This window comes from Caenorhabditis elegans, chromosome IV, assembly GCF_000002985.6.
Source record: "Caenorhabditis elegans chromosome IV".
In the NCBI taxonomy this organism is placed as follows: domain Eukaryota; kingdom Metazoa; phylum Nematoda; class Chromadorea; order Rhabditida; family Rhabditidae; genus Caenorhabditis; species Caenorhabditis elegans.
Genome location: NC_003282.8, coordinates 6,254,530 through 6,275,886, shown reverse-complemented (window position 1 = coordinate 6,275,886; position 21,357 = coordinate 6,254,530). Strand labels below are relative to the sequence as shown.

Sequence of the window (21,357 nt, the reverse complement as noted above, 5' to 3'; positions counted from 1 at the left end):
CTGCTTCTCTGCACAATTCCTTTTATCATTCTTGTCACCATTTCAATAATAAGAGACTTTTGACAAAGATTTCCCTTCTGTTCATTCATATCGATACAAATTAAAACAAACTTTCTTTTTTTGTTTTCAAATATTTCATTTTTTCATCAATAAAAAATAAATGAATTTAAGATATGGGTTCAATAGAAGGTGTTCCAACAATTGGAGATATTGCCGCTAGTCGGCATCAAATGGGACTATGGTCATGTATGAGTTATGTTATTGGTATGACTTTTTTTTTCAAAAATTTGCTGTTTCAGGTTGTTAATTTGTGTTGAGTTAAATGTTGAGCAAATTGATATACAAGCATTTTCCATGTACATGCGTTTTTCAGCAAATATAATTGGAGCTGGAATTTTTATAACACCCGGACCAATTCTTCAATACACATTTTCCAATGGATTAGCTCTTCTTGTATGGATTGGATGTGGATTAATATCACTTATTGGTGGTATTTGTTATATTGAATTGGGTACTTCGATTCACGATCCTGGATGTGATTTTGCATACACTGTGAGAGAAAAAACTAGGTGAAATATTGACTTAAAGAAAAACTCTGAATGTTTTAAATACCAGAAAAAACGATATTAGAAAATAAAAAAAAATAATTGCAAGGTGATGAAGTTTTTTTTCAAGCATTCCAAAATTGAAAAAAACTTCTTGTTTTTATTCTCTTTAATTTTTAGAGTGTGAGAATTGAGAACAAATAAGAAACAATATTGTATCAACTCGTATAGCCGGTATATCTGAACTTTTTTGAAAATTAATTTTAAATAATTTCACTGTTTCACTACTCTATTGTTAAGTTTTCTGAGTTGATTTGAAACTACTTCTATTATTCCATACTGTTCCAAAGTTGTATAAAAAATATAACTAAAAACCAATTTAACTACAACTTAGAAATACTAATTTCAATTCTATATTTATTTTTGTCTTCAGGTTTACGTCGGCTGGGAAGGAATTGCATTCTCATTTATGTGGGTCGGAGTGATCATGTCATTCCCAGCTTCTGCTGCTGTTCAGGCTTTAACTTTTGGTCAATACATTGGTATCAATTTCTTCAAATATATTTTGGTATAATATATAGATTTTCAGTTGCCGGTATGGCACCAATCTGGCCATTAGAGCATCCATGGGATGGGATTATTGAGAAGGGGCTTGGTTTTGCATTGATTAGTGGGTTTTTGATGAGAAAATGAATACATATATAATTTTTAAGAATGTTTTCAGTTGTTCTCACAATTCTAAACTTGTATGCCATTGACAAGTATGCTTCAAAGTTTCAAATCGTTGTCACTATTGCAAAAATGCTGTCTTTAGCAATTATCATTGTTACCGGATTTTATTATTTAATTTTTAAAGGTTCGAGCTACTTGATTTAAAATATTCAGAAAACATTCCCAATATTTCATGAATGTTCCTTTTCTATCCAAAACTATTAATTGAAGGACAAACCGAGTACCTCGAGCATCCATTCGAAGGCTCCAACACTAATCCTGGACAAATTTCACTTGCATTCTACGGAGCTCTGTGGAGTTTTGCCGGATGGGATATTCTCAATTTTGGAACTCCAGAAATTCGTAATCCAAGAAGGTTGGCTTTTATTTCTTAAACTACAAAAATTCAATAGTTCCAAATTCCAGAACAATGCCAATTGCATTGCTCGGCGGTGTGTCAATTGTCACCGCAGTCTATCTTGCAATGAATATTTCCTACATGACTGTTCTGACACCCGGGCAAATCATGAACAGTACTGCGGTGGCTGCAGATTTTGCACAGATCACCTTAGGAGGCTTCTCTTATGCCATTCCATTTATGATTGCTCTTTTGCTCATTGGAACTCTTAACAGCAATATTTTCTGTGGATCTAGGTTTGATTTCCAAACTTGTTACTAAACTTTCTGGAAATTCAAAAATGTTCTGTTTCTACAACTTGGTTTAATGACTAGTGTTTAAAACGAAACGCTTGAAAGAGGAGAGTAATGATTTTATTTTTTGCAGATTCACACACGCAGCCGCACGGGAAGGACATCTTCCCACATTTCTATCGTGTATAAATGAAGAATCAAATAGTCCAAGAGCGGCCCTACTTTTCCAGCTGGTTTGTACAGTTGTTGTTACTTTTATCGATACTAACAGGTAAGCGTTTTCATGAGTATTAAAAAAAGATTAAAAGATGATCCGTTCTTCAAGCGCACCGCGGTGTTGACTTAATAAACAGAGAAGAAATAAACGAATTGAATACTTGCTAGATTAATGGAACTATGTAGTCTAATTAGCCGCCGCCTCTGACTCTAACTACCAATGCGTAACTATTTCATTTTTCTTATATAAGAACAAATTCAATTTAATTTTTGTTATGAGTGCCTTACATGGATCTAGAAATAATTTCAGCTTAATCAACTATGTGTCATTTGTCATGTTCGGACAACGTGTATTCACAATGACGGCCCTGATGTGGATTCGATATCGAAATATTCCTGTACATCCAGATGCGATTCGGGTTCCACTCATCTTTTCATTTCTATTTTGGCTGATCACAATTGCACTGGTAGTAGTGCCTTTTATCGAGGAGTTTACGGTAGGAGTAACCGATTTGCCTAATTTGGAGAAGTTCCAAAATGTTCAATTAATATCCGAAAAGTTTCAGCAAACAATCGTAGGTGTTGGATTAGTGTTAATGGGCGTTTTCTTGTATATTATTTTTATGAAACCCATGAAACTTCCGGAGTTTTTAATTAGGTTCAATGGTAGGTATAGGATTTAAAGCATGGAAAATCAGTGAAACACTTTTATTCCAGACAGCATGACACGTATCACATGCAAAATTCTGTTCACCACACCAGATTTGAAGCATCACTCTGAAACTAGAACGCTGAAATCCGAAAACAGTGGAGAGACTGTTGTGACCCGATTCAATTGTAAGTTCAAAGAATTTAATTGCCGTACACTTTGTGACAGCATACATAAGAACTAATTGAAACATGACACTTTCTTGAAGCTAAAAATGTCTGAAACTTTATTAATTTTCAGACGAAGCAGTTGCCTCACAAGATGACCGTACAAAACTTCCCACAACTCATGTTGATGAGACTGGATTCTAAATTTTTTTTTCGACAATTTTGCAATCACACCAAACTTTTAAACTGTACCATTTGGTCGAAAAATTGATCATCTTGCACTAACCGTTGTTTTCTTATTCTGAGATACTGTTCAATTTGTCAGCTTTACATATTCTTAATTGTTAGGTTTTTTTAAATTTTTGTCTGTATTTATGAAATGTCTGGGCTAATGAAAATAATAAAATATATGCTTTCTATTTTTTTTGTGTCCTTTTGAAATTGTGATTTGTTCGAAAAAGAAGGAACCTTCACAGTTTGGAACGTGTTTCGCACGATTTCAGTTATAGTGCTACAAGTATAACGAATTCAATTATGCAAATTGAAGTATTTACAATGAAAAAATTTGAATAAATTTCCCGTTTCTGCGAATTCCTGATATAAACTTCATACTTCGAGTGTTTGACGATGATTTTCAAGACGTGAAGAGCTTCATAATTACGTAAAGCCATCATCTTTGCTGTCATTTTGCAGGTTCAATCAGGATCTATTCATTAGAAATCCACGTTTCCCTGGTTCATGTTTGCTCTCCAGTAAGATCAAACGAAAATTCTTCAGTCTACGACTACTCCCTTCCACTAATTTCCCACGGAACTACACGTAGATTCTAGTTTTCCCATTGGAACAGTAGTTTTAGGTTTTTGAGTACTTATTTGTTACTTTTCGTTTTTGAAGGTGATTTTTGTTCATTCATATTTCTTCAAAATGGAAAATCCACCAAGTTGGCCGATATTCCTTTTCTATGGAATTTCAATTCCAAGTCTTCCACTGTATATTATGGTACTTATATGTCTTATAAAATTGAGATTCCACTCAAAAACATATCAATCAACGTTTTATACTATTCTCATGCAACATGTGAGTTTTTATTATAGTTTGACACAAGTCCCATAAAAACTTTTTTCGTGTTAACTTATTCATTCATGTAGACACTTTTATTAAAAAAATGTGCTGTAAAATAATTGAAGCAAAACTAATATTTCAATTTTAAGGATATTTTTTTGCATTTCACGACAGAACAATAATTTAAGGTTTCATTTATTTCTTTTTGAAAAATTTTAATGTTTCAAAAGTTCAACAAATCTTAAATAATTTTGGATTGTCAATAGAGCTGAAATTCAATGTGCTTAAATTTATAATTAAAAAAAAACAAACTTTAAAGCTCAAAATATTATGCAAATAATTATTATTTACAAACAGTTAAAAATTTTAGTCAATTGCTGATATTTGCATCATGATATTCTACACAACTACATGGGGACTTCGCACAAAACCCGGCATCAGAGAAATGCTGTACACCTACCAACATTTTTACGTTGCGGCTGCCCTCTATAATTCAATATATTACACATTGTATATTCGATGTACTGGAATTGTATTTCTATCTCTTCATCGTTTTCTTGTCATTTCTGGACCTACTCACCGTTTGACTCTGATGGTTCAAGAGGCTGCCACATGGAAAGTTGTAGCAGTTTATTGGATTTTTCCCACTTTGATTAGTCTAATAGTTCTGAAAGATACAGATGTTTATTACAATTCAATGGAAGAGTTGGAATATGTCGTGCCAAAGAATATTCTATCGGTGGGGTTTAGAACTGCTATAAGAGTGATCTCTGAAACTGTAAATATTTGTAACTCTTTAATTTCAGCGTAATACCTTGATGGCACTGATAGTTCTGTCATCCACTTGTCTAATTTGTGTAGTATGCTACATTGCCTTGTGGTTCATCATTCGAAAACATAAAAATGGATCTCAAAAGTAAGATTTTAGATTTATTCTCAATGACAACCAAACGATAATGTTTCGAGTTGTTTATTAGTTTTACAGGTTTTTGGAAAAATAGTATTATTGGCGTTAACATTAGCTTATTAGAATGCTAAAACTTGAGTGTTAATTTTTTTTAAATTGAAGAATTTTAAATAACTTGAATTTATTGAAAAAATAGTTTTCTATTAGTACACATCATTGTTCTGTTCTGTTTTGAAATTTTGTATTTTGGTTGTTTTAGAGTATGCCAAAAGTTGTTGTAAAGCATATTGTGAACTTGTAAAAATATCTTAAAAATGACGCTATGTTTTGTCAGTCGTCCGTGTTTTACAGAACTGAAAACAACTGAAACACGCAAAAAAAAAACTGAGAAATGAATTCTGCTATACTTATGTGAAAAATGCGGAATTTTAAAACCCGCTGTAGTTTTGAAAATTATTCAAATTTTTTAAATTGTTGTTTAAAAATGTTCAGTAAAAACCTAAAAGTCCTTCTAAAAAGATCCAAAAAATCTTCCAGTATCTCTAGATCGTTCCAACGTGAAATGTATCTGGCATTTCAAGTTCTCGTCCTACTTTGTGCATTTTTCATTATGTTTGCATATTATCTAGCTGTCAACTACTTTTCAAGGACACAAAATGTATAATTTTTTATTTTATTATTCACAGTAAACTGTGTTTTCAGACCGGACCAATTTTCTACATGCGCGCAGTTTATCCAATTGCCAATGGAATTCTATCGTATATTAATCCATTTTGTATTATAATTTTGAATCGGGACTTTTCAAAACAATTCAGAACAATGTTAAAATGTCAAAACTCTAAAACGGTAGGATATATCTTTGAGAATTTGTTAATAATAAAAAAAAAGTTTTATAGAAAGGCAGAAGAACAGCTACAGTTTATTCTGGAATGTCAAATCCTGCGTTAAGAACAAGTACTTCTCAAATTTCACAGAATTTTTGACGTGTTTGCGAGTGCTCAAATATTTTTGACGACTTTGAAGCAACGGTCAAATAAACAATTTTAAAAATTCAGGATCTAATAAACATTTAACAATTTGTTTACTGTTTTGGAAGTGGAAGGAAAACTCGAATACTGTATTTTTTGTTAGTCACAATTGCTTTATTTTGACAACTCTTGGTTGTCTTGGATTTTATCAAAATATTTTAAAACCTACATTTACTGCTGAAAATTTGTATGATTAAATTTAAAAAAATGCGGTGCATCCAACTGTTTTTTTAGAGTTTCATAAACTTGTTATTAGCTAATTAATGAAAAACAGTTTCACATTCACAACGAAACACCAAAACATTTCGTGCTTTCTCTCTAGTAAGACCAAAAAATCTTCGGTCTACGGCTGTTCATTACCAATTATTTCACACGAAAAAACACGTAGGTTCTAGTTTTTTTTCTCTCATGGGTACATTTTTTTTGAGTACTCTGTGACTATAACTGTGACTTTTCGTTTTTGAAGCAAAATAGATTTTTGCTCCCTCATTTCTTTTTTTCAAAATGGATTATCCACCAAGTTGGCCGATATTTCTTTTCTATGGAATTTCGATTCCAAGTCTTCCACTGTATATTATGGTACTTATATGTCTTATAAAATTGAGGTTTCACTCAAAAACATATCAATCAACGTTTTATACTATTCTCATGCAACATGTGAGTTTTTTTTCCAATGTTTTTATTTTAAATCGCATTTCTCCACATTCGAGCAATTTATCCAAATATAATAAAGTGTAAAAATAGTTTACACTTGGTTACATCAAAAATTTTTTTGAAGATTTTTTGACGACCAACCAAAAAAATTTTTTTTGGACGGATTTTTTTCCAATCTTTTGTTGTTTTCTAATAATGTATTCTAAACAAAGCAAAATCCGCACACAAAGCTCCATTGAAAGCTGAAAAAAAGCGAGATCAGAAAAATGCCTGAAAAAATTGGCTCCGGGTTAGGGCACTTGGGGTGGTCAAAAAAATTTATGACTATTGTCAAATGAAAGATAATGGTCGATAACATGGATTCCCAAAGTTTCATAAAAATCGATAAGCAGAGAACCAAGTTATCAATTTCGACCCGGAACTTATTTGGAGACCTAATATTACTGTTTCAAAATTATAAAAAATATCTAATAAGTCCGGGTTGTGACTATTTCTGTTTTTAATAATAAAACACACACAAAACTATCCCATACCGACAAAAATTATTGATACATTGAATATCAAACATTACATTTTTTCATTTTTGAAAACCTAATCTTCAGTCAATTGCTGATATTGGCATTATGATTTTTTACACGACCAACCTCGGACTTCGCACAAAACCAGGAATCCGAGAAATACTGTACTCCAATGAACATTTTGTTGCTGCCACGCTCTATAATTCAATATATTACACATTGTATATTCGATGTACTGGAATTGTATTTCTATCTCTTCATCGTTTTCTTGTCATTTCTGCACCTACTCACCGTTTGACTCTGATGGTTCAGGAGGCTGCCACATGGAAAATTGTAGCAGTTTATTGGATTGTTCCCACTTTGATTAGTCTAATAGTTTTGAAAAATACAGATGTTTACTATAATTCAATGGAAGAGTTGGAATATGTCGTGCCAAAAGATATTCTATCGGTGGGTTTAGAACTGCTATAACAGTGATCTCTGAAACTGTAAATATTCGAAATTCTACAATTTCAGCGCAATACCCTAACGGCAATGTTAATTTTGTCATCCATGTGTTTGATTTGTGTAATTTGCTACATTTCTTTGTGGATTACCATTCGAAAACATCAAAATGGGAGTCAAAAGTAGGTATTAATTTTTTGTTCAATTTTAGAGTTTATTTGAATATTTCCCATATCGTTTTGGCAACATTTTTGAACTAGAAAATTGAATTTCCAAAACTTCGAGTTTCGTAAAAATATTATTGAAACTAGATAAAAGTATCAATTGCCACTTCGCCAAGAACTAAAAGTGATTCAAAACCAAAAATATTCCAGTATCTCTAGATCGTTCAAACGTGAAATATATTTGGCATTTCAAGTTCTTCTCCTACTTTGTGCATTCTTTGTTATGTATGCCTATTATCTGGCTGTCAAATATTTCTCACAAGCACAAAATGTAAGTTTTCTTAGATTACTGTTTCAAAACTATAATATACACAACACGCCCAGTACTTGAAGATATCGCTAAGTTTTATAATTTTATAACCTATAATTGTTTTAGACTGAACCAGTTTTCTATATTCGTACATTTTATCCAATTGCCAATGGAATCCTTTCGTATATCAATCCATACTGTATCTTAATTCTGAACAGAGAGTTTTTGAAACAATTCAAAGCTATGTTGAAATGTCAACTTTTGAACAAGGTTTTTAAAATTTTCTGAGAGTTTGCATGCAATTTAAATATTTTCAGAAATGCAAAAGAATAGCCATAGTTCCTTCTGGAATTCTGAATCATGCATTCCGGGCGAGTTCATCTCAAATTTCACATAATTCTTAAAGATGTTTTTTAAAAATTATTTTTGTAATTCAACTCATAACTTTTACTGCTTCTATTGTTATGTTTGAAATTCTATGGTTAAATAAATTACTTTTTCTTCGTTCAACCATTTATTCTGAAAAGAAGACTAAAAAGTCTCACTGTTCACATTATCCGGACTTTCTAATCGTTTTTAATGCTATAATAATTTTCATTTATACTCTAGTAATCAACTTTCACGCTGCAAAAAATTTCCCCATTTCATATTTACTAATTTTTTATTCGATAAACTCATTTTTGCAGCAGTAAACCAAAATGGAGTTTTTGCAACTGCAAGTACTTTTCAGAAAAAATTCAAATCAATCATAAGTGGCAATATTGGTACAGTTAGTTCAACATGCTACAGCTGGAATTTTATTTATACTCTAGAATTATCAAGTATTTTTGCAAATATTTCTTGTTTACCCACTTAAACCTTAATTTGCAAAATATCCTGAAAAGTGCTTTCCGCTGTTAATTGCAAAGTCAATTTTTTTAGCCCAAAACAAATAGGCTTAAACGTCTCACTTAAAAAATATATTCAAAAAGTTAAGTGTTTTTTGTTTTTTTGCAAATCTATATCACGCCAAAAAAAATGCTCTCCAAAACTTTTTTTCCCCATAAATCAAAAATTTGCATTAGAAACTTGTTGATTTCGCCTTCTAATTTTTCACACACACTATTCTTTGTTCTAACTATTATTAGTCTTGTTTCTTCCAAAAAGCCACGTGCCGCTGTTCCCACGAAATAGTAATCTTGTCCGCGTGCAGCTAACTGCAAACAACAAAAAATTAACTTCTAGATTTGTTTTCCAATTTAACTGGAAACACAAAAAAAGTATGGATAATCAGTTACTCTGGCCACTCCATGGATTTTATTGTGTTTCAATATTCACGATTCCTCTGTATTTAATGGTACTTGTGTGTCTTCTGAAATTAAGATGTTATTCAAAAACCTATGTCACAACCTTTTATACGATTTTGTTGCAACATGTAAGCCAGTTTGTGATCGATTCTTTTGATAAGAAACTAACTATAAAATGATCTTGAAACAGTAAAAATATACAATTTTAACAAATAGTTAAGAATTTTCCTATAAAGTTTCAAAATCCATGTTTTCAATTGACTGATGGAATGCAATACATTTTTTCTTTTAGCTTTAAAAATTTACTGAAAATGTATAGAAATTTTTTAAAGAAAACTCCGAAAGTTATTAATTAATATATTTCGATTCAAATATATAATTTTCAGTGTATTGCTGATATTATAATAATGGTAAACTACATTGCAACGTGGGGTCTTCGGACTGTTCCTGGAATTAAAGATTATTATTTCAAGTATCAAACATTTTATATTCCTGCTTGGACATATAACTCTGTTTATTACACATTGTATATCCGATGTACTGGAATTGTTTTTCTTTCAATTAATCGTTTTCTTGTCATTTCTGCACCATATAATCGATTGACTGCAATAGTTCAGGAATGTTCTACGTGGAAGATCATAGCAGTTTATTGGATTGTTCCGACTTTGATAAGTATTGTGGTTTTGAAGGATGCAGAAATAAAATATGATTCGTTGGATATTATGGAACTAGTGGTATCTAGAGGAATTATTACGGTAGGCAAAAAATGATTGAAGAGTTCAAAATATTTAGTGATGGAATATTCTTTTACAAAAAATCTGAATAAGTTACTGTTTCACAATGGATAGAAAAGAGTTTGCAATATTTGAGAAATGCTCTCAAATAATTTCAAGTTCCAACCAAATTACGACAAGCAGATTTTAAAAACTGAAACAAAAACAGTAAAGTGTTTTTGTCCGTCAAAACAGCAGTATACTTTTTTCCCGAATCAGTTAATAATTATAAAGTTAGTTATTTGCAGAGAAATACACTAATGGCTCTTATAACTGTGGCTATCACTTGTCTTATCTGCGTAGCATCCTATGTAATCATGTGGATTACTCTCCGAAAACATTCCGCTGGAATCACAAAGTTAGATTTGATTTTTGTTTGATTTTGTTTTTACCAAAAGAAACATGTTCAGATCTGTACAAAGAGAACTGCTTCTGGCTGTACAAGTTTTCTCATTGTTGTGTGCATTTTTTATAATGTTCCTGTATTATTTATTGCAAAATTACTTCTCGCAAACCCAAAATGTAGGTTTTTCGAGATTGCTGTTTCAAGGTCATAATGTATGCGACAAATGTAAATTATTGACAATTCGACAATTTTCAAATTTAAAAATTATAATTTAAAAAATTTTAAATGTAATGTTCACATGCGTTTCAGGCAGGCCCAGTGTATACAATGCGTGCTTTGTATCCAATCGCCAATGGTACTTTGTCATATATCAACCCATTTTGCATACTTCTTCTAAATCGAGATTTTTCTAGACAATTCATGAGAACACTCAAGTGCGCGGGAGTTCGAGTTGTACGTGTGTGGAAGTAGGAATGAATCAGAAATATAAAATTTTCAGAGCGAAGTCAAAGTATCTACAGCTACACCACTTCCAATTGTAGTTCGAGGATCCATACAATAACTGTAAAACGTGAATAAATAATTTTATAGGACGTTTTGGAAGTGAACAAAATTACTGTTTCAAGCCAAACACTTAGCCAAAAACCAAAAGCTTTACCAATATCAAAGTAAAACGTTCCTGAGCTTGCCGGTGGGATGTGGGAAGGCAAAGGCAATGAAGTCAGATGCTATTTTATTTTTATTATTTTTTTTTCAATTTTTCCAACGAAATTTAATAAAAAAGGAAGAAAACTTTTAAAAACAATTTTGAAAACAATATTTCAAAAAGGTTTTTAATATTAAAGTTTAGTTTATCAAGCTTTAAAGCATTCTTCAAAAATAAAATTCAAAACGTTATTTTAATTAGTAGTTAGCGTCATTTTTTGTTGTTCAAACAATTAAAGTATGCCAGAAATGAAATCATAAAAAGTGACGAATGACTACTTCAAAATTTCTATAAAAAAGTTTTCTGATTTTTCAAATAGCCGCCCAGAACGCATTTTTTTCTCTTATACATATGTGTCAATTTTTCAAAAAATTTATTTTTGTTACGCGAAAATTCCATTGGTTTCTCACAGACTTAAATCGCACTTTCCGTGTCTCCACTTACTACCAACCTATTAGTTTTTCATGATTCCTGATATAGTAAACATTTTCAAAAAAGAATGTATTAAAGAAAACAAAAGTATTTCAGTATTCGTTATACTCGTTATACATCTTCACAAAAGGCTGTCAAATTTTTATACATAGACTATATAAGCACTCATATAAATTTCTAATTTATAATGATTTATTGAAGGGATAATTGCAAATGTTCTCAGAAAATAATATGGCTAACTCAGTTCTCTTGCAATACAAAAAATTTGTCGATATTTTGCATCGAGGTCGTCTGGCTCTAAATTTTTACATGGAAAATTATGCATAACTTATTATTCAAAGGACATATTCTAACCGAGGCGTCAAGAGGCGTTTTTTTCACCTCTTCACCTACCCTGTTCGGTTGTGTGAGACGTTACTATATTTATTATTTTTCTATATTCATTGTTTTTCTTCTTTTTTTCTTTCTATTTTTCACTGTTTCAGAAGCATTTAACGAGCGAGAGCGGAAATGGAAGTTCTTCAATGGTTGATGAGGTTAGTGAGTAAACAGTAACACATAAGCTTCTGGTGATTCAATCAAATGCGCCATCCGTAGGGAAGTTGTAAACTTGCCTCAAAAATGTATTTTTAAAAGTAATAGTTTTCCTCATATTTTCTTGTTCAAACATCTCAAGTATGCCACAAATGAAATTAAGAAAAAAGACAAATGGCAACTTAAAAATTCTTTGAAATACAGATTTCTGATTTTCATACATCCGCCTAGCACGCCACCTTTCTTCTATCCATTTTCCATAATAGATGTGTCAATTTTTCAAAAAAGTTTAATATTGTCACGCTAACATTCCATTGGGTTTTCTCACAGACTTTGATCGCATTTTCCGTGTCTCCACCTACTACATACCAACCCAGTTTTTCATGATTCAAGATATAGTTGAGCCCCTTGATCTACATTTTTTGTGATCAGTTTCAGAATGGAAAGCCCGCCAGCTTGGCCGTTATATGTATACTATGGAATGTCGATTTTAAGTCTTCCCTTATACTTTGGTGTTCTCATTTGTTTGTTGAGATTGAGATATTTTTCAAAAACTTATAAAACTACTTTCTATACTATTCTGTTGCAACATGTAAGTTACTCCAAAATGTAACTAATAGTGGATAAGAAAATTCAGGTGAAGAAATTGTTAAATATAATATAAGTCTTACATTTCTCTGCGTTCAAATCTTTACAACAAACATGTTTTTTTTTAATTTAGTACTCAAACTAGTAAAATTCTTTTTCAGCAGTTTCTAGTATTTTTTTTTCAATATTTTTAGAACATTTTTTGGCTATTTTAATCAGCAAAAACTATTGGTAAAAAATGAAAAATTAAAAAACTAAAATTTTTGTTAAAATTTGTAAAATCAATTTTAAAAACAGCAGATTGAAACTGTTATTTTTAAATAAAAGCAAGTAAATTACTTGATATCAAACTAAAACATGCCCATATATTGCTATTTATGACAATACATTTGAATTTTAAGTGCCCTATTTGGCTCTAAACGTGTACTTTTAATGTAGGCAAGTAGGTACAAGGCCGCAGGTACAAATGAATGAAATTTTGTTGAAAACTTTAACTAATGTTCTACAACCAGGATGGAAATATGGGAAATCTGAAAATGAAAACCTTACTACCGCAAAATTGTATTCATACAGCTAAATCAACAATCTGAAACAGTAAAATTTCTAAATTTCAGTGCATCGCTGACATCATCTCAATGACAGTGTTTACTGTCATTTGGGCAATTCGAATGCTTCCGGGTCTCAAAGAATTTTATTTTCACTATCAGGAATACTATATTGCTGCTGGAACCTACAACTCAATTTACTATTTTCTTTACATAAGATGTGCTGGAATAGTATTTCTTTCAATTCATCGTTACCTTGTCATATCTGCTCCAACTTCTCGTATTACAATGAGAATTCAAGAAGCTGCCACGTGGCAAATTGTATTAGTGTATTGGATTGTACCAACATTGATTAGTTTAATTGTTCTGAAAGATACAGATTTTCATTATGATGCACTGGAAACAATGGAAGTAGTTGCTCCAAGAGCAATTATTACGGTATTTTAGTTTTTGTTTTTTAAACAATTTTGAAACAGTAAATAAATATTTACAGCGTAATACACTTATGGCGTTGATAATTGTTGCATTGACTTGTTTTATTTGTGTTTTATCATATTTGGCATTGTTTTTATTTTTGAGAAAACATTCAGCAGGATTTTCGAAGTATGCAAGTTAATTTGGAAAAAAATCCTGTTTCAATTACCTTTGGAAATTTGAAAAATGAATGTAAAAAGCAGTTAAACTTGAATTGCTCAACTTTGAGAAATTGCTATGATTAAAAATTTTACAATTAAATAATATTTGAAGAATACATCTTTGTAAGTAAATGAACTAAGAAATAAATGGAGGACGGCTTACATTAACCTAAAAACAAAAAAAAAATAACTGAAATTTTAGTCTAGTTTGTCACAGAAAAAATTGTCGTCCAAAATCAGCATATTCCTCTTGAAATTATGCCCGTATATTTTTCAATAATTTTTTCGCTAAAGTCAAGCTCTCTAGGTTCAAAGCTTTTTATGCAGACTTTTACAGAATTCTAACATTTTTAAGGTCAGTCAAAAAAATGAAGAGACAATAACCCCTATCATTTGTTAAGAAAAAATCTCCCGTTTCAATTATCTGTCAAAAATGGTGGACTGCTTCAGACATTAGTTGGTTTTACTTTTTTTTTCCTATGAGTTTGTGTCAGCTATCTAAATGAAAATTCAGAAAATCTAAAATTTGAAAAACTCGCAAAGTATTATTTCCAGAAATTTACAACGAGAACTGCATTTGGCTTTTCAAGTTTTGGCTCTTCTCTGTGCTTTCTTCGTAATGTTCGCGTATTATATTTTCCAAAATTATTTTTCGCAAACTCAAAATGTAAGTTAACTTTTCCGTTATTCTTTTTCAATTAATTACTTTCAAGACCGGTCCAATATACACAATGCGTGCTTTGTATCCAATTGCCAATGGTACTTTGTCATATATCAACCCATTTTGCATACTTCTTCTAAATCGAGATTTTTCTAGACAATTCATGAGAACTTTAAAGTGTGAGAAAGTCCGAGTTGTGAGTTTCTGGAAATATGTTTCAATTGAACTTTTGATTTTTTGTTTCAGAGCGAAATTCAAGTTTCCACCGTAAAATCGCTATCGACTCAGAGAAAATAACTCTGACAAATAATAGCGTTCCGGAAAAATTTATTGAATTTGTGAAATCTACTGTTTCAGAACCTTTTTAATATGCTCTAAATATTTTTAGTATTATTTTCCTTTCTGTGCTTAACATTGAATAATTATTTATAAACAACTTGCTTGAACCAAAAAAATCATTTAATGTGGAAATTATAATTTTCAGCACCAATTTCAAATCAGATCAAAAATAAGTTTTGAATTATCTCAAGTATTTGTTATCACAACGTGACTGCATTCATAAAAAGCTGAAAACAGTATATTTGAGTCAAAATTTATAGTGTAAAGTTATTTTTCATTTGTTAAATTGACCTTAAAATCAATAATGTAACACTTAAAAATTTTATCTGCGGAAAAGGGTATGAGAAATTGACTAAATACGTTTTACATTATAAAACAAAGAAAATTTGATTAAAAACCACATGGAAAAGGCAGAAATGTCAAAAATGACGTCAACCTTTTTTTTGGAAAAATTGAAAAAAATCACAAAAAATATAGAAAATTCCATAAATTTTTACATTTGTGTTGGGTATATTGAGACTGTTTTCAAAATAAATTCTGAATATTCAAAACTTGAAGTTGTTTCACGCCGAGCAGTCTCCCGGAAATTTCTCTAGATTCCCTTTTTTATAGATCCATTCATCACCATTTCTCCCGTAGATTTTTTTTTGGCAAATTTCAAAACATTCAACTTTTAAAAAAATGAGTCACCGGGTACCTTAACCAACTGTTCCCTATAACAAACATGTCAGAAATGTTTTTATGTTTTTTTTTTAAATTTCATTTCCCTCAACATCATGTTTTGTCATTCCACAAATCAAATCTTCTCTCCATCTCTCACCACATATTCTCGTTCAATTCTACCGTAATCATCGTCCCATAATCAAAAACCGAATATCCTGTGCCTCGTCATTTTTCCAAATATATCCACGAATCATCGACCCGTGACACGTATTCATCCAAAACTTCATCAAATTGGTGTTGGTCGGTTACCTATAATTGGTCTACTTGTACTGCTGCCTCGTTCTCATTTTTTTCGGGTTTTCCTGGAAAAATAAAAATCGAGAGAATCGGTCGACCGACACAAATTCGTCAATCTTTTTCATGTGTCACATAACAACTGGCACTCAAGCCACGCCTACTAGTTAAAAAAAACAACTTTTATTATATTTTCAATCCATTTTCTGAAGTTTCTAACGCATTACATTTTTTTTCAGAATGAGCTTTCGATTTTTAATTCTGCTTTTACTTGCTTCAACTCTTCTCGTGAACTCTTTCCCCATTGGAAAAGACAATGAATCCGACGAGTCCGAAGTTGAAGTGGATACCACAACTGAAGCTGAAAATATCGAGGTTGAAAGTCAAGAGGTAAGTAGGTACGCCTGTCTTGTGCCTAGCGGAATTTCAAAATAGCAGGTTTTCATTTATTTGTCAGAGTTTGAACAGTTGATTTTTTTGCAAACAGGAAGGCAGGCACCTAGGCAGGTAGATATTAGGTCCTGAATTTTGGCTGCATTCTAAATGCTTGCTGATCATATTTTTTTTGTAGTTTACTGTTTTAGTATATTAAACAAATAAAAGTTTTAAAAAAACCTGAAACAGTATTACAAGGCCATGCTATCTGAGTTTTTAGGCTTCACTTGATGAACAACTGAATGAAGTTTCCGAGGATCCAACACGAGAGAAACGTGGTTTGTACAGTTCTGAAAGAACTGAAGAAGAAGTTGAAATCAGTCATGGAATGCATCATCGGGAGAAGCGACACTCTGAGCATCTACCTCATCCAGATCCACCAAGTCACACAGCTAAGAGAAGTACAGAACATCATAGAGTTAAAAGATCAGAAGGTCATCCACATGAAAAGAAGGCTACCCATTCTCCAGAAGGACACATTGTCGCAAAAGATGATCATCACGGGCATGAAAAGAGAAGTTCTGATAGCCATCATGGACATCAGAAGCGTAGTGTAGATGAACATCATGGACACCAAAAGAAGAATGCTGAAGATCATCACGAGCATCAGAAGAGATCGGAGCATGTTGAGCATCAGGCGGAAATGCATGAACATCAGAAGAGAAGTACACAAGAAGTTTCTGGACATCCAGAGCATCATTTGGTTAAGAGAAGTGGAGGAGAAGGAGGTGAGCCAGATTGTATCACTAGTCGTTTAGTTTTGATTTCAAAGTTTCGATACAGTTTAAACTTATAATGTTTTCAACTTAACATTTTTTGACAATGCGTAATGTTTTTAAAATTAGTGTAAGACGTGGAATGTTCCGTAAACTATGAAACATTTTATCACAAAAATCTGTAACAGTAATTTTTATTTTTAAAAAGTTGACACTTACTTTTCAATTAAACGAGGAATAACGGTTTTGTAGTTTGCTTATATATACTTAAAATGAAATAAAATGGCGGTTCAAAATTTCGAAAACAATTGTAATACAGTGTGAGAAAGTTCTATAGGACCCCCTTCATTTTTGACGCTTCACCTATTTTGAAAATTTTTTTTTGAAAAATTTTACCGTGGATTGATTCAAAATGTCAAAATATGTGGGCACAAAAATTTTCAGAGGTGTACCTCTAAAACTGGCTGCGTACCAAAAAATGTTGGAAAATAAGGTGTGCAACTTCTATAGGACCCCCTTATATTTTTGACGATTTCATTGAGAAAAAAGCGTTTTTGGAATGAATACCCCGTAAATGATTATGAAAATGAGAATAAACACAGTTTCAAGCAATTTCCTATTGGCATTTGAGGGTTGACCCGCAACTGTCCTGTAACAGTCATGTAACAGAAGTTTCCACGTGTCACTTACCCTATCACAACCACACTTTATAAAATGAGACATGACACTGTTCTAACAACATTCGTACGTTTTTGGAAAAATCCGAAAAGTTTGAGCCCCGCTGCACCGCTGAAACCATGGGCCTATTATTTCAGGCCATTTCTCCGTTTCAGTGAGTACTAATCGGGTCCCGGTGAACCCCTAATCTTGAAAATTGTTTAATAAACTCTCACAATCATTGTGACCGTATCCGGCATCAGCAATAAGGATTTACTAGCCTCTGAGCTGACCCAGAATGAAATTGTCAATAAGGCAAGTTTTCCGTTCTAAAAGTGATGTTATTATGCATAATTTCATAGACTCAGGGTAAAACCAAATATTTAGAACATTACAATAACAAAATCGTGACCAATTTTTTTTTGTGGATGCTAGCTTGATGTTCATGCAAGTTTATTCAACAATTTTCAAAGTTAGGGGCTCACCGGGACCGGATTAGTACAACGGAGAAATGGCCTGAAATAATAGGCCCATGTACGGTTTCAGCGGTGCAGCGGAGCTCAAACTTTTCGGATTTTTCCAAAAACGTACGAATGTTGTTAGAACAGTGTCATGTCTCATTTTATAAAGTGTGGTTGTGATAGGGTAAGTGACACGTGGAAACTTCTGTTACATGACTGTTACAGGACAGTTGCGGGTCAACCCTCAAATGCCAATAGGAAATTGCTTGAAACTGTGTTTATTCTCATTTTCATAATAATTTACGGGATATTCATTCCAAAAACGCTTTTTTCTCAATGAAATCGTCAAAAATATAAGGGGGTCCTATAGAAGTTGCACACCTTATTTTCCAACATTTTTTGGTACGCAGCCAGTTTTAGAGGTACACCTCTGAAAATTTTTGTGCCCACATATTTTGACATTTTAAATCAATCCACGGTAAAATTTTTCAAAAAAAAATTTTCAAAATAGGGGAAGCGTCAAAAATGAGGGGGGTCCTATAGAACTTTCTCACACTGTAGCTCAAATTCAAAAATTCCATTTTTCCATATTGCACCAATTGGAATACAGATTTTAATCAGTTTTTCATTGTTTACCATTTGTTTTGGTAGTTATATCACATAATTTCGTTGATTGGGGTATATTTAAAACCATTAGGCAATCAATTTTGGCAGCTTTTGGTTAGCTATCAAACTTTAATGTTCCTAAATCAGAAAAAAAAACGACCTAAGCATGTAATCAAAAATTAAAATACAATAAACGTTGTATATTGGCAGCTACGATACGGAAATGTTGGCAAAATTGAATTTGATTTAAAAATAACCCAATTTTTTTGAAGTTTTTACTTTCGAGGAACCTCCATTAAAAATGTCAGGGACATTTTTGAGAAGCCTTGTTACAAAATTTGTTAATCACATTTTAAGACTATACTAGAAAACTTAGAATCCTATGCTTTGTAAATGCTTTATTTATATTCTATACGAATCAAATAACGACTCTAACAATTTTTTATCAAAATAATGTGAAACGGTAATTTTTTCCAGCATATGGCTGTTAATAAAATCTTCCGGAAACATCATAAATCTTGCTAGTAATATTCTTTTGAAAACAGTTTTATCAAGTTTATCTAGAAGTTCAAAGAGCATTTTTCAGAAATAAACGCTCTATTTTAGTGACGGATTTGCACTTGCATTCATCCGTTCATAATCGTCACCATAGATCATTTTTGCGCATTACACACACTCATGCATCTGAAACAGAATTCTATAATATATAATACTTTTAAAAATACTTTTCGAGGTCACCGCCACCATCGCAGCACCGACCAAGGTCTTGATGAAGACGAGCCAGAGGATGAGATTCAAACCGATGAGAATGATGAAGTAACTGAAGAACCTGGAAGCAGAAAACGAAGAAATACTGATACTCCAATGCCATCATTCCCAAGCGATCACGACAGTGAGCATTCGAACTCAGTAGGTACATTTGTTATCATTTGTTATCATTGTGTAAGATATCGGAGTTTTTATTTTTTTAAAGGAAAGATGAACATGGATTTTGATTGATAAAAGTATTCTTTCAATAGTTAGGTGAACGACCAATTGTTTATATCCGACAAGTGGCGCCAGTTACCTGCTCAAGTATGGCCCAAAAATTATCTTGTTTATAAAGTTGGAAAAGTTGATAAGTTGACAAGGCTAGCTGCCTTAAAGTTTAACCAAAGCCAAACTTTGGTTATAACTTTTTTAAAATCGTCATAAACTTGGGTAAGGCCAGAGTTGAATAAAACTTTGGTTTCAAAACGTCAACTCTGGTACACAACTTTGGAATTAAAAAAAAAATCCTCTCAGTTCGTCTTTTCACAGAACTCTTATCTTACTATTTGGAAGAATCAATGGATTTGGAAGAATTAATTTCTTAGCAATGTGAAACATTAATTTTTTTATTCTAAAGTCTTTTGGACAATATTATAAAATTTTACGATTGGTTCTTAGTGCCTAACTTTTTGCTCTTTGGATTTATAGCTACAGCTTTTTGGAAAATGTTTGAATATTTTCCAAGAGAGTTTTTAGGAAACAAAAATCTATGCGTTAGAGGAATTTTTCAAACATAATTTCAATGAACTGTTCGAAAGCTTTTTCTATTGGTTTTCGTCTTATTATTGAATGCAAATAGATTTTTCGAAACAGTAACAAATTAAAACAAAAAAAATTATCTATTAATCCTGTTCGTCTTTCCTCTCATTCCTCATTCTCAAACTCCAACATTTTTCAGCCATTCGAGTAAAACGTGTATCACGTGCCGGATCCAGTCACAAAGTACGTACTCTAAACAAAAATCGTGGAAATAGCAAAGCGGGAGAAACCACGCAGAACGACTCGTTGACACCGAATAGCGGTGGTGTGTTCAATTCCTAGATACCCTTCCTTTTTCCTTTTTTTTTCTGCTTTTCACTTTTTATTTCTGCATTATTTATGTTTTGATATAATGTTCTAGGCTCCGAATTCCCGCCCCACCCAGTCGTTTTGCGTATTTCTACCTCTTTTTGTAGAAATTTTGTTAAAACTTTTGATGATCGAAACACTTTTTTATTGTCGTTTTTAATTTTTTTTTTTTGAATATTTTTTTGTAATCATATTGATTACAATAATTGAAGAAAATAAATGTGTTTGAATTGGGAATAAATTTATTCAAAGATCAACAATAATTAAAAAAATTAAACTGTCGAAATACTCCGGTCAGCAGAGCAGTCCTGCGTGGTAGTGATGTTTAGTCTTCCGAGATTTCTTAGTTCTTTCGACATGGCCATCCGCATACCGAGTTACTAAAACTCACACATTAATTTTTTCCATCATCCATTAACAAATGAGCGAGTTGAAAGAACCCATTTATCTGGAAAACAGAAAAATTGTGAATTTAGTGATAATAATGCAACTTAAGTAGTATAGTGGGAATAGTTGTGCAAAAGACGTAAAGTTGCGCATTTTTGCAAATTTCTCGGTTGGTCCCCCGTTTTGGAATAATGGAGGAACTTCACCGAAAACCACGTGTGGCCATTAATTAGTGCTACAGGTGTGCCTAAGTTGAGCCATTTTCAGTGTTTCTGGGATTAATTAGTGACGCGGTAGATCGTCTTCCGGCTTTTCTTTTGCGACGCTGCCGCTCTTGAACACGACCGAAAAACATATGGGCCCACTAATTAGTGCAAATCTGTATTCAA

At 32.1% G+C, this 21,357-nt stretch overlaps 7 protein-coding genes and 37 non-coding genes across 46 annotated transcripts; 28 read left to right on the top strand and 16 right to left on the bottom strand.

Moving 5' to 3' along the window:
* The first annotated feature begins 165 nt into the window (after positions 1–165).
* aat-4 (Amino acid transporter) lies at positions 166–3,358 on the top strand. Of its 2 annotated transcripts, none has more exons than NM_001028211.4 (12): positions 166–264; positions 374–552; positions 979–1,087; positions 1,135–1,215; positions 1,270–1,401; positions 1,488–1,632; positions 1,683–1,910; positions 2,041–2,178; positions 2,434–2,620; positions 2,690–2,789; positions 2,841–2,960; positions 3,073–3,358. In NM_001028211.4, the coding sequence occupies exons 1-12, from the start codon at positions 174–176 to the stop codon at positions 3,141–3,143; spliced, it is 1,581 nt and encodes a 526-aa protein (NP_001023382.1). In that variant the 5' UTR covers positions 166–173; the 3' UTR covers positions 3,144–3,358. The 2 variants fall into 2 exon arrangements, 1 of the variants encoding a protein (NP_001023382.1); NR_131543.1 differs by having other exon boundaries at positions 174–264; positions 374–569; positions 3,073–3,143.
* Positions 335–355, top strand: 21ur-14252. The gene has a single exon (NR_055561.1).
* On the top strand, positions 336–356 carry 21ur-14864. Its single transcript, NR_055560.1, has one exon.
* Positions 339–359, top strand: 21ur-7204. Its single transcript, NR_055559.1, has one exon.
* On the top strand, positions 870–890 carry 21ur-9418. Its single transcript, NR_055558.1, has one exon.
* Positions 2,006–2,026, top strand: 21ur-5837. The gene has a single exon (NR_055557.1).
* Positions 2,398–2,418, top strand: 21ur-9177. Its single transcript, NR_055556.1, has one exon.
* 21ur-11650 lies at positions 2,690–2,710 on the bottom strand. Its single transcript, NR_055555.1, has one exon.
* On the bottom strand, positions 2,696–2,716 carry 21ur-15643. The gene has a single exon (NR_055554.1).
* Positions 2,699–2,719, bottom strand: 21ur-13649. The gene has a single exon (NR_055553.1).
* 21ur-8539 lies at positions 2,959–2,979 on the bottom strand. Its single transcript, NR_055552.1, has one exon.
* Positions 3,359–3,564: 206 nt separating the features above from the next.
* 21ur-11801 lies at positions 3,565–3,585 on the top strand. The gene has a single exon (NR_055551.1).
* A 278-nt stretch (positions 3,586–3,863) lies between these two features.
* On the top strand, positions 3,864–6,114 carry srv-31 (G-protein coupled receptors family 1 profile domain-containing protein; the record flags this gene model as incomplete). The annotated part of the gene is made up of 6 exons (NM_068550.5): positions 3,864–4,016; positions 4,372–4,740; positions 4,808–4,917; positions 5,455–5,566; positions 5,611–5,754; positions 5,805–6,114. 6 exons carry the CDS (start codon positions 3,864–3,866, stop codon positions 5,889–5,891), a joined length of 975 nt encoding a protein of 324 aa, NP_500951.2. The 3' UTR covers positions 5,892–6,114.
* On the bottom strand, positions 3,950–3,970 carry 21ur-8547. Its single transcript, NR_055550.1, has one exon.
* On the top strand, positions 4,265–4,285 carry 21ur-6145. Its single transcript, NR_055549.1, has one exon.
* 21ur-8905 lies at positions 5,003–5,023 on the top strand. Its single transcript, NR_055548.1, has one exon.
* 21ur-10138 lies at positions 5,006–5,026 on the top strand. The gene has a single exon (NR_055547.1).
* On the top strand, positions 6,040–6,060 carry 21ur-15118. The gene has a single exon (NR_055546.1).
* Positions 6,115–6,258: 144 nt separating the features above from the next.
* Positions 6,259–6,279, top strand: 21ur-15483. The gene has a single exon (NR_055545.1).
* A 161-nt stretch (positions 6,280–6,440) lies between these two features.
* srv-30 (G-protein coupled receptors family 1 profile domain-containing protein) lies at positions 6,441–8,430 on the top strand (the record flags this gene model as incomplete). Its single annotated transcript, NM_001372839.1, has 6 exons — positions 6,441–6,593; positions 7,193–7,558; positions 7,625–7,734; positions 7,927–8,047; positions 8,153–8,296; positions 8,344–8,430. 6 exons carry the CDS (start codon positions 6,441–6,443, stop codon positions 8,428–8,430), a joined length of 981 nt encoding a protein of 326 aa, NP_001360069.1.
* Positions 6,527–6,547, bottom strand: 21ur-8081. Its single transcript, NR_055544.1, has one exon.
* On the top strand, positions 7,082–7,102 carry 21ur-12034. Its single transcript, NR_055543.1, has one exon.
* Positions 8,431–8,521: 91 nt separating the features above from the next.
* 21ur-13779 lies at positions 8,522–8,542 on the top strand. The gene has a single exon (NR_055542.1).
* Positions 8,543–9,287: 745 nt separating this feature from the next.
* srv-29 (G-protein coupled receptors family 1 profile domain-containing protein) lies at positions 9,288–10,993 on the top strand (the record flags this gene model as incomplete). Its single annotated transcript, NM_068547.2, has 6 exons — positions 9,288–9,440; positions 9,699–10,067; positions 10,334–10,443; positions 10,496–10,607; positions 10,741–10,884; positions 10,931–10,993. 6 exons carry the CDS (start codon positions 9,288–9,290, stop codon positions 10,991–10,993), a joined length of 951 nt encoding a protein of 316 aa, NP_500948.2.
* On the bottom strand, positions 9,436–9,456 carry 21ur-7921. The gene has a single exon (NR_055541.1).
* 21ur-5475 lies at positions 9,561–9,581 on the bottom strand. The gene has a single exon (NR_055540.1).
* 21ur-9156 lies at positions 10,189–10,209 on the top strand. Its single transcript, NR_055539.1, has one exon.
* 21ur-9423 lies at positions 10,672–10,692 on the top strand. The gene has a single exon (NR_055538.1).
* Positions 10,937–10,957, bottom strand: 21ur-14730. The gene has a single exon (NR_055537.1).
* Positions 10,994–11,092: 99 nt separating the features above from the next.
* On the top strand, positions 11,093–11,113 carry 21ur-9047. The gene has a single exon (NR_055536.1).
* Positions 11,114–12,094: 981 nt separating this feature from the next.
* Positions 12,095–12,115, top strand: 21ur-7331. Its single transcript, NR_055535.1, has one exon.
* A 427-nt stretch (positions 12,116–12,542) lies between these two features.
* Positions 12,543–14,829, top strand: srv-28 (G-protein coupled receptors family 1 profile domain-containing protein; the record flags this gene model as incomplete). Its single annotated transcript, NM_001028212.1, has 6 exons — positions 12,543–12,695; positions 13,306–13,674; positions 13,730–13,839; positions 14,427–14,538; positions 14,585–14,728; positions 14,779–14,829. The coding sequence occupies 6 exons, from the start codon at positions 12,543–12,545 to the stop codon at positions 14,827–14,829; spliced, it is 939 nt and encodes a 312-aa protein (NP_001023383.1).
* On the bottom strand, positions 13,219–13,239 carry 21ur-9957. Its single transcript, NR_055534.1, has one exon.
* On the top strand, positions 13,914–13,934 carry 21ur-10636. The gene has a single exon (NR_055533.1).
* Positions 14,329–14,349, top strand: 21ur-9404. Its single transcript, NR_055532.1, has one exon.
* A 96-nt stretch (positions 14,830–14,925) lies between the features above and the next one.
* Positions 14,926–14,946, top strand: 21ur-13871. Its single transcript, NR_055531.1, has one exon.
* On the top strand, positions 14,927–14,947 carry 21ur-10538. Its single transcript, NR_055530.1, has one exon.
* A 93-nt stretch (positions 14,948–15,040) lies between these two features.
* Positions 15,041–15,061, bottom strand: 21ur-14260. The gene has a single exon (NR_055529.1).
* Positions 15,062–16,054: 993 nt separating this feature from the next.
* Positions 16,055–20,838, top strand: nlp-16 (Histidine-rich glycoprotein-like). Of its 2 annotated transcripts, none has more exons than NM_001306854.3 (4): positions 16,055–16,218; positions 16,484–16,991; positions 19,437–19,612; positions 20,412–20,838. In NM_001306854.3, exons 1-4 carry the CDS (start codon positions 16,069–16,071, stop codon positions 20,421–20,423), a joined length of 846 nt encoding a protein of 281 aa, NP_001293783.1. In that variant the 5' UTR covers positions 16,055–16,068; the 3' UTR covers positions 20,424–20,838. The 2 variants fall into 2 exon arrangements, with proteins under 2 accessions (NP_001293783.1, NP_001023384.1); NM_001028213.5 differs by having other exon boundaries at positions 16,066–16,218; positions 19,437–19,616; positions 20,412–20,816.
* Positions 17,101–17,121, bottom strand: 21ur-7232. Its single transcript, NR_055528.1, has one exon.
* Positions 19,101–19,121, bottom strand: 21ur-6763. Its single transcript, NR_055527.1, has one exon.
* Positions 20,005–20,025, bottom strand: 21ur-12989. The gene has a single exon (NR_055526.1).
* On the bottom strand, positions 20,260–20,280 carry 21ur-8098. The gene has a single exon (NR_055525.1).
* A 15-nt stretch (positions 20,839–20,853) lies between the features above and the next one.
* On the bottom strand, positions 20,854–20,952 carry T13A10.64 (uncharacterized protein; the record flags this gene model as incomplete). Its single annotated transcript, NM_001307639.3, has 1 exon — positions 20,854–20,952. The coding sequence occupies one exon, from the start codon at positions 20,950–20,952 to the stop codon at positions 20,854–20,856; it is 99 nt and encodes a 32-aa protein (NP_001294568.1).
* Positions 20,953–21,357: the final 405 nt, after the last annotated feature.